General features: G+C 35.9%; 1 protein-coding gene across 1 annotated transcript; it reads left to right on the top strand.

Moving 5' to 3' along the window:
- The first annotated feature begins 8172 nt into the window (after window positions 1-8172).
- LOC133031372 (uncharacterized) lies at window positions 8173-9294 on the top strand. Its single transcript, XM_061104867.1, has one exon. It carries the CDS (start codon window positions 8173-8175, stop codon window positions 9292-9294), a length of 1122 nt encoding a protein of 373 aa, XP_060960850.1.
- Window positions 9295-10919: the final 1625 nt, after the last annotated feature.

Here is a 10919-nt window from a genome sequence, read left to right as displayed (position 1 = left end):
ACCGCCAGACCCGACTGGGCCGAACCGGGTCACGTGACCCGTATTGCAGGACCGGCTGGAGGAAGATGAAGGTCCCAGCCGCGAAGCCCACTCGCGCAGGCGGCGCGTGGGGGCGCGTGGGGCCGGCTGGGAGGTCCGTTTTCGACGATTTTTTTTTCAGCGTTATTAGAATTTAATTTCTAATTTTTCTATGATTTTTAATTAATTTTTTGACTCCGTTTAATAATTATTATTATTTTAATGATAATTATGTAGTTAAAAAATTATTAAAAATATTTTTTGATAATTTTTCGAAATTTGTCAATCATAGAAAATTTTTTGGGTTTCTTCTCGTTCCATTAGACATAGTCACTCTCTTATTTGATTTATCTTGACTATGTAGTCTCCACCAATTTTCTTATATTCAAATCTTTTGATTATTTGTTGTTCTAAAATTATAAAACTTGGTTGTTTGATCCAAAAATAATGTGTTATGGTGGACACTTTATTTTTTTGCTTATCAATATAATAAAATCAGTTATATATCTCTTTTGGAAATTTGGTTGAAAATTATTAATTTTCAATGATTGTTTTATCACCAAATTTCACATGTTGAAGAAAATATTATATTTTTGGTTGACTATATGTGTAATTATTTGCCCAAAGGTAGTATTTACATATATTAGTTCACATTCCATGAAGTGAGTTAATATTAAATGTATATATTTTAATTATTTGCCCAAAGGTAATAATTTAAATATATAAATTTATTATTATTTTTTGTTTGAATTAATACATATTTTTAAGAAATTTATTTGCCCAAAGGTAATAAAATTCTTAAATGATATGTATTTTTTCTTTGTTGTTAACTTCATGAAGGTAGATCATGTGTGTGTTATATTCTCACCCCAAAGGGGAGTTTATAATGACCAGTTGATTCTACAATATTTTCTAATACATTGCTCATATTGCTTATTCAAGTTTTAATTTTTGAATTTTTCAGTCTCCTTTTCTGTGAACAACAATAATGCTTCCATCCATATTTTGAATGCTTCCAACTACAAGACATGGAAACGAGATGTGGAATTTACTTTAGGCATAATGGATTTGGACTTGTGCCTACGAGAAGAAAAACACTGCGATCTTACGGCTCCAGTACCGCCGAGAGAACTCATCATGCACAATGGGAAAAGTCAAGTCGTCTTAGTCTTCTTACTATGAAAAGATCCATTCCTGAACATCTATTGAGTGGTTTGCCAGACACTACAAATGGCAAAGAGTTTTTCAATGCTGTAGAAAAATTATACGACACTGGAGAAAACGCTGAAGCTGGACATCTTATGGATGAAATGACAACCATTAAGTATGATGAATTAAAAGGAGTGCGAGATTTTATTCTGAAATTGGTGAATGTTCAGTCCAAGTTGAAAGATCATAATATTCCTCTTCCTGACTCTTTCATTATTCATCGAGCTCTTCATGCTCTTCCTGCCTCTTTCAGCCTTATCAAGACAGCCTACAACACTTACAATCAAACATGGACTATCAGCGACCTAATTTCTCAGTGTGTAGCTGAAGAAAGCAAGCTTAAAAGGGAGAAGAATGAATCCGCTAACTATGTTTCTCAACTCAAGCCCAACAAAGGATAAAGAAAATATGAAGAGAAACAACAACAACCAGAGGCTAAGGGATTTCAAGAAGATAAGTGAGAAGGATTCAAAGCTTAAAGTGTCACTTATGTTAGCGATGATGTTATCTATGTTGGCATATTTATTCTTGAATTACAGTTTAGTGTTCAGATTGTCTTGAACAGTACTTTCTTGATTCTTACTTTTAAAGTAATTCAGTTTCGCTTCCGCGTTTAGTTAAACAATGATTTTCTTTTCGTTTTACCAATTATAGTGTTAACATTATGTTTGACTCCGAATAATTGGAAACTGTTTTTACTCTGATATTCTTTTCAAATTATCATTGACTTCATTAGCTTCCTTTTTCAATGCTGTGAATATTGTGGATAAGAAATCTTATATTAAGATAACATCCTTATTATTATGGCACGATAGATCGGGTCATATTTCTAAAGAAAGAATTGATCGATTCCTTCTAGCTAAAATTCTTCCTCTTGTTGATGTTTCTGGTTGGAATACTTGTGCTGATTGTACTTGTGAAAAATTGACTAAAATAAGAAAGCAGACTGCTATCTATAGTCACTCTTTATAAGAGATTATCCACACTGACATTAGTGGACCTTATTCCACCACGTTGTGCAGAAACAAGTATTTATCACTTTTATCAATGATTTTTCTCGTTATGGATTCAAAATTTTTCGAAATGAGGTTGAGAAACAATTAGGAAGAGTCATCAAAGTTGTTCATTCTGATCGTGGAGGAGAATATTATGGTCGTTATACAGAATCTGGACAACACATGGGGCTTTTTGCAGAGTACTTACAAGAAAATGGTATAGTTGCTCAATACACTATGCCTGGTTCACCTGAGCAAAATGGCGTTGCTGAAAGGAGAAATCGCACTCTCATGGATATGGTTAGAAGTATGATGAGTAGAACAAATCTTCCAGAGTTTTTATGGGGTGAAGCACTTATGACTGCAACTTATATTTTAAATCGTGTTCCCAGTAAATCTGTTCCCAAGACCCCTTTTGAGTTGTGGACTGGGCGGAAGCCTAGTCTGAATCATCTTCGAGTATGGGGTTGTCCAGCTGAAGTAAAGATTTATGATCCTAATTTGAAAAAGTTAGATCCGAAAACAAATCGCTGTTATTTCATTGGTTATCCAATGCGCTCGAAAGGCTATCGCTTTTACTGTCCCACTCGTGGTACGCGAATTGTTGAATCTCAGACTGCTAAATTTCTGGAATTTGATGTTGCTGAAAAAATTCCTTCAACATCTCTTGAAATGGGGGAGTCCTCTAAAGGAATTTGTATTCCTATGTCATTTTCAAGAGATGATAATAGTAGTCTCCATCCTACTCCAGTTGGTAATGCTCCCATTGTTGATGAATACATTGCTCCCGATATCGAAGATGATGAAGGTCCTATTATTGATGAAGGGCCTATTAATGATGAAGCTCCTATTGTTAATGAGAATCCTGTTATTGAAGAAATTCCAGTTGTGGAAGATGTTATTCAAAACAATGATCAACAAAGAGAAGTTATTCCAGAAGTACCTCCTCTAAGAAGATCTCAGAGACAAAAGAAGTCAACAAAGTGTCATGATAATTTTGTTTATCTTGGAGAAGGAGAATATGATATTGATCATTTTGTGGATCCTGTCACTTTTAGTGAAGCACTTAATAGTCCACAATCTTCAAAATGGTTAGCAGCTACGGATGATGAGATCGACTCCATGAAGAAAAATGGTGTATGGGAGCTAGTTTTATTACCTGATGGTTTTAAACCAATAGGTTGTAAGTGGATTTTAAAGGCTAAAAGGGATAAAAAGGGACAGATTGAAAGGTTTAAAGCGCGTTTAGTGGCTAAAGGCTTTACTCAAAGAGAAGATATTGATTACACTCAAAATTTTCTCACCTGTTTCTACTAAAGATTCATTCATAATTATTATGGACTTAGTTGCGCATTTTGATTTAGAGTTGCATCAAATGGATGTTAAAACTATTGTTCTGAATGGAGAATTGAGTGAGCAAATTTTTTATGTCTCAATCTGAAGGCTTCGAGGAAAATGGAAATGACAATTTGTTTTGCAAATTGAAATGATCCATTTATGGTCTCAAACAGGCATCTCACCAGTGGTACTTGAAGTTTGATAAGGTTGTGACACTGTTGGGTTTTATCGAGAACAAGTTTGACTAGTGTATTTATATGAAGATCAGTGGGAGTCATCATATTTTTTCTTGTTCTTTATGTAGATGATATTTTACTTGCCAGCAGTGATTTGTCATTACTAAATGAGACCAAAAGTTTTCTATCTACCAATTTTGATGTGAAAGATCTTGGAGAGGCATCTTTAGTTTTGGAGATTGAGATTTATCATGATAAGAATTGAAAATTTCTTGGCTTACCTCAAGAAGCTTACAATAATCGTGTGCTCAAAAGGTTCAACATGGATTTGTGTAAAGCTGGTTTCGTTCCTATTTTGAAAGGGACAAATTTACTAAGCAATATTGTCCTAAGAACGACTTAAAAAGAGAAGCAATGAAGAATATCCCATATGCAAGTGCAGTAGGGAGTTTGATGTATGCTTAGGTTTGCACTAGACCTGATATTGCTTTCATGGTCGATGTTCTTAGGAGATATTTATCTGATCCTGGCCATGATCATTGGGTTGCAGCCAAGAAAGTTTTGAGATATTTGCATAGAACGAAGAGTTTTATGCTTGTGTATAAGCATGTCAACAATCTTTAAGTTGTTGGTTATTCGAATTGATTTTGGTGGTTATGTAGATGATTTAAAGTCAACTTCTGGCTATATTTTCACTTTTGTTGGTGCTGCTATTTCTTGAAAAAGTGTTAAATAGACTTTAATCGTATCATCTACTATGTATGTTAAATTTGTTGCATGTTATGGGGCATCTTTGTAAGCTTTATGGTTAAAGAATTTGATTTTAGAGATACGGCTAGTTGATTCTATTTCCTCTCCTATACTAATCTATTGTGATAATAATATTGTTGTTTTCTTTTCAAAGAATAATGAGATTAGTAGTGCTTCTAAACATATGGAAATAAAGTATCTCACTATTAGAGACTTGGTCAAGAAAGGAGATATTGTGACAGAATATTGAAAGACCAAGTTGATGTTAGCAGATCCTCTAACCAAAGGATTAAGTGCCATATTGTTTGATTACATGTTGTTCATATGAGCATTTTATAATCTTTTGTTCCTTTGGGTTAGTGGGAGTTTCTTATTTTATCTTTTGAGATTACATTTATATGTAATTTACTTGTTGATGTTATGAACTACTTTGTGGGCCAATACTTTTTGATTATTGGATGTTTATGCTTTCAGTTAGGTTTTGTTATATTCTCGAGAATAATTGAATTGAAAGCATGTAGTTCATATCTTGTTGTGATCATTGTATATTAAGTATATTTGCTTAATGACAATGATATTTTGTTGGCTTAATTCTTAAGCAAATTTAGTGACACTGACTTATTTATTAAGTTGTGTATGTTTAATTTTACTGGCTTATTTATTAAGCATCACGGTATCAGTGAAATTGAGGACTGATAAGGATATTATGTTATTTTATATTGATCACATGTTGAACATAATTCCTTACCACACTACTAGACTTATTGACCATGTCGATTTAATACTTTGGTATTTGTGATTATGAATGTCTTTTGTTGAGCTAAAAACAATATGACTGTCATAGTTCATTATCAAAGGTTAAATTGGACCGGTATGTTGAGATGCTATCAGAGAACTATCATTTTTTTTTTAAATGGCCACAAACGTTTTCCTGTTGTTCAACCCATGAGTCGTTTTCAAATAAAATTATTTTGATATATAATATATATGTATTAAAATCAATGTAGCCCAAGTGGGAGAATGTTAGACTTTTATTTGGGCTTACATTAAATTTTATTGGTTTTATTAAAACTTGGGTTGATTGGATAGTTCTTTGCTGTGTTAGCCCATGTTGTTGGTGATCAATTGTTAATGGGCTTAGCATCTGTGAGTAAAGTCTAGGTGAAGCAGAAGTGTGGGCTTTTCTAGTTGACTGAAGCCTTTGATGAGCAGGCCCAGCCCAACTAGGGTTTTGTAGCTAAGTCCCTCCCTAACTCTATAAATACATATTGTCTCATCACAATTGTATACCTTTTGATAATCAGAGAAAATAAACTGCTTCTGATTTAGAGATCTAGGGAGGAAGACTTAGTTGATAGTATTGCACTATCGAATTGGAGTAACTGCTGTGGATCAATCAGAGATAATTGCTATGGATCAATCAGGTACACATACCTAATTATTATATCTTATTATTGTGTTCTATGTTATATACAAATAGATCTTGGGTTAATTGTTAATTTATCTAACAATCCTAACATATATAGATAAAATATATGAATATTATGTGTGAGCAGGTTCAATTGTTAAAAGTATGAGTTCAAAAATTTGTGTTGTCATTATATTATATTATTAATTTTATACAATGATTTAGCTTACGAAAATTTAAAACTATTGTAAAAAACCGCGCGAAGCGCGGATTAGTTCCCTAGTTAAAGTATACTAAGTTTACAAACTAAATAAACATATATGAGTTTGACTATCAACTAAACATCCTCCAATAAAAATATATAAATAATTATCAATCCAATTTTGACTACAATTTTATCACATTTTTAATTATATCTCTTAAATATATAATTTATTTTAAATAGATAATTAAATCAATTTCCATAAATATAAACTTTTTTTTTTTTGAGGGACCATAAATATAAACTTTACGATGTATCATTATACAAAAAAATCTTATTTTTAGTCACAATAAAATTTATGACTTAGCGCGCGTAGCTTGCTCTGCTTCTCCCATGGCGAAGAAGAAGAGGCAAGTTCGAAAGCCTATCAGTAAGGTTGATAGAGCTGGTGACCGACCTGTTTCTCCAGCTGAGGATGATTGCGATTCTACTGGGAAGGGTTCTGAGGTGTTTAAGGAAGCCGTCGACGACTTGGGCGAGGGATTAGGTCAGACCGAGATTCGTTTTTCTCCTGGATTACCGGATTTTCATACTCCCCAGGTCAGTTCGAGCTGGGCTAAAGAAGTGGAATATGAACAGGGTGGTAATGGTGGTCAGGAGTTGTTTCAAGATTCTGCCAAGAGCCTGTGGCAATCTTTTGCCAAAGAAAAGGTAACCTCCCGTGATTCAAAACTCTCTTTTACTGAACCTTTATTTCAAGATGGTGTAAAAATTGCACAAGTTGATGTTGAGGAAGTTAGGGAACAATCTGAATCATGGAATTCGGCTGTGATTTGTATGATACTGGGTGCTAATCCCCCATTAACAGTTTTTGAAGGTTTTCTAAAAAGAGTTTGGGGTCATCTTGGGATAGTTCAGATTGCTAGGATGTCAAAGGGGCTGGTTATGGTGAAATTTCAAGATGAGGTGACTAGGGATGAGGTTCTAGAAGCAGGTGTTTTGCAATTTGATAGGAAACCAGTCATTGTTCGACCTTGGACAACTGATTTGAATGCTGTTAAGTTAGTGAGGTCTGTTCCTTTATGGATTCGGCTACATGATTTGGGGCTCCAATATTGGGGAAACAAGAGTCTTAGTGCTTTGGTTAGTACGATTGGAAAACCTATCATGGTAGACCAACATACTAAGGATCGCACTAGGATTCAATTTGCTCGTATTTTGGTTGAGATGGATATAACGGATTCCCCTCCTAGATCCTTTCAATATCTTAATGAACATGGCCAACTTCTTGAACAAAGAATTGATTACGAATGGCTGCCTGTCAAGTGTAAAACATGTTCCGGGTTTGGTCACATAATGGCGAATTGTCGTAAGGATGAGATGAAGAAGAAGTTGACTTCTAAGGATAAACCGAAACCAGGTTTTGCTCAGCAGCAGGTTACTGATGTGGTTTCTAATTCGGTTTCTGAACCTGAGAACAAGTTGGATGAACCCACACAGGTGCAACCTAAAGCTGAAGTTAATGGTCAGGGGGTTTGGCATAAACCCAAGAAGACTATTCAGGGAAATATTAAGAAAAATCTGACTGGTAATGATGAATTACAGCAGCAGCAGGTAGTTATGAATTCTTTTAGTGCTTTACAACAAGGCAGTAGGGAGGAAGCTAATCTAGATCTTGAGCAAGAAGGGCACAAGATTTCTACTCAATTACCCCATGGATAGTTGCAAGATAGCTTGTTGGAATGTTAGGGGTATTAACAATAAGGAGAAGCAAGAAGTTGTTGCTGAATTTTGTAAAGTTAATAAAGTAGGAGTTGGTGCTTTTTTAGAGACCAAACTCAAAGAGAATAAGATTAAAGAGATGATGGATAATAGGTTTGTCAATTGGGATTATTACACAAGTGCAACTATAGAAGGAAGACTTTTGATTGTTTGGAGAAAAGGCTATGTTCGAAGTTTAGTTATTGCTGAATCTTCTCAATTGGTTCACTGTTTCATCCAAATGTCAGGTTGTGAAGAAGCTTTTTGTGCTACGTTCATCTATGGATACAACACTTCTGAGGAAAGGAAAACTCTATGGGCGGATCTGACCAAATTAAAGTTTCTGTAAAGTCGTGGCTTATTCTGGGAGATTTTAATGCAGTTTTTAAAATTGATGACAGAGTGGGTGGAAATCCTATTACGCTCAGTGATACGAGTGATCCTTGCCAGTGGTTAATGTCAGCACATGTTGATTCTATTCCTTTCAATGGATCAAAGTATACTTGGACAAATAACCAGGATGGGCAGAGTCGTATTTACTCGAAGATTGATCATGCCTTTGCCAATGAGTATTGGTTTGATAGTTTTCCCAATTCAAAAGCGCCTTTTAGTTGGGAAACTGTCTCAGACCATTGCTCTTGCACCATAACTACTATGGTGTCTAACAAAATTGGGTATGTGCCTTTCAGATATTATAACTTTTGGTCTAATCATGCTGATTTTAAATCCACAGTTCTCCAAAATTGGAAGAAGCCTATGGTAGCCAGGGGTTTGCTTGCTATTTATCTTAAGCTCATGCGTCTAAAGCACTGTCTCAAGATCTTCAATAGGGACTCTATAGGAGATATTGGGAAGACTTACCAAGCAGCTAAAGATGATTTTCTTGAGGCCAGGCTTCTTGCTCAGGCTCACCCGAAGGACCCAACTTATCTTGAAAAAGAGAAGCAAGCCACAGTCATGTTTTTGAACCAAGAGAAGATGTACCACAGTTTTTTGCGGCAAAGGAGTAAGGTTTCTTGGCTCCACAAAGGTGATGAGAATACTTCCTTCTTTCATGCTTGTTTGAAAAAAAGGAAAATGGAGAATAGAATCCTTTCTTATACTAATGAGCAGGGTGTTATTATTGACTACTTTCCCAAAGTGGTTGATCATTTTGTTTCTCATTTTCGAAGCTACATGGGGAGTAGAAGCTTAGCCGATTCTAAGCTGAACTTAGCTTGCATTGATCAGGGACCCCGGCTAGAGCTTAAGCAGCAGATTGATCTTATTCAACCCTTCACTAATAAAGAAATTAAACATGCCTTCTTCAGCATACCTGACACAAAAGCTCCTGGTGCAGATGGGTTTAGTGCTGGTTTTCAAGCTTTTCGGGATGATTTGGGGTACGAATTTTGTCTTCTTGTGAATGATTTCTTTGCTACGGTGTTTTATGCCTAAGGAGCTCCATTCAACCCTAATTACTCTCATTCCCAAGCATGAAAATCCAACAAGGGCCGTGGACTATAGACTGTGCCTGTACTACGTTATACAAATGTATATCGAAGCTTCTTTGTTCTAGACTTGCAAAGGTTCTGCCTCACTTGATTAATCAAAACCAAGGGGCTTTCATCCAAGGTAGATCTATAGCCCATAATGTCATGATTCTCCAGGATCTTTTGAAAAATTACAAAAGGAAAAATGTTTCTCCCAGGTGCGCGATTAAAATTGACATTAGCAAGGCCTATGACACTGTGAGTTGGGATTTCATGGAAGACTTACTCAATGCTTTCAACATACCTTCAAGGTTTGTTAAGTGGATTATGGGTTGTCTTCGAGCTACTACTTATTCTCTGGTCATGAATGGTAGAGTGCAAGGTGGCTTTAAAGGGGAAAAAGGGTTGAGGCAGGGAGATCCTATTTCACCTCTCCTTTTTGTTCTCATAATGGAGTATCTGACGAGAAGTCTCCAATTGGCAACTGCTCGCTCAAGCTTCAGGTATCATCCTTTGTGCAAAGGGCTTAAGATTATAAATCTCTGTTTTGCTGATGATTTAATTCTGTTCAGCAAAGGTTCCAAAAGCTCGGTTTTGGTGCTTAAGCAGGTTCTTGAGGATTTTAGCTTGGTTTCAGGCCTTCATATTAATTCGAGCAAATCCCAAATCTATTTGGGAGGTGTGAAATCTGAGGAAAAGCAAGCTATCATTGATGGAATCCACCTAACAGAGGGCACTTTCCCCCTCAAATACTTAGGTGTTCCATTAAGACCTTCAAAATGGAAAGCCGAGGACTGTGGGATCATTGTGGATAAAATCAAACAGAGACTTCATACTTGGTCGAGCAGACATCTCTCTTTTGCTGGTAAGGCTCAATTAATTCACTCTGTTTTACTTGGCCTTAGGAATTATTGGATGAGTATATTTGTTCTTCCTCATAGTGTTACCAAGGAGGTTGAGAAACTGTGTCGAGGCTTTCTTTGGGGTTTAAATGGTAATAGAAGCAGGATTCATGTTGCTTCTTGGGAGAAAGTCTGTCTGCCAAAGGCTTATGGTGGCCTTGGATTTAAAAATGGAGTCAAATGGAATCATTCAATCTTGGCCAAGTATGTTTGGGCGATATCAACTAAGCAGGATCTCTTATGGGTTAAATGGATTGATAATATCTATCTGAAATCAGGGGGGTTTTGGGATTATGATCTCAAGTCTGACACAAGCTGGTACTGGCGCAAATTATGCCATTTGAGGGAGAAATTTAAGGAAGCTGATATCCTTAAAGCAGGGGCAAAGGGTCGGTTCAAGACTAACTGGTTATACAATACCAGTCTAGTTCGAAAACAGGTCAATTACCATAAAGCTATTTGGAGTTCAACCATTGTGCCAAAACACAGATTTATCCTTTGGCAAGTGGTTAACTCTCATCTGCTCACAAGGGACAAGTTAGCTCGTTTTCAGATTGAGCTAAGCTCTACCTTGTGCCCCATGTGTGAAGTTGCCTTGGAAACCCATGAGCATCTTTTCTTTTCTTGTGAGTTGTCGAACAGGGTTCTTGATTTGATTTTCAAGTGGATGGGTTACAAAGGCTGGCCG

Source organism: Cannabis sativa, chromosome 1, assembly GCF_029168945.1.
Source record: "Cannabis sativa cultivar Pink pepper isolate KNU-18-1 chromosome 1, ASM2916894v1, whole genome shotgun sequence".
Taxonomy (NCBI): Eukaryota; Viridiplantae; Streptophyta; class Magnoliopsida; order Rosales; family Cannabaceae; genus Cannabis; species Cannabis sativa.
The sequence above is the reverse complement of the archived record's forward strand: the minus strand, read 5'-3'. Positions and strand labels throughout refer to the sequence as shown.

Excerpts from the sequence above, each read along its gene's own strand:
- LOC133031372 (XM_061104867.1), top strand. The coding sequence starts at position 8,173 with ATGGGCGGATCTGACCAAATTAAAGTTTCTGTAAAGTCGTGGCTTATT.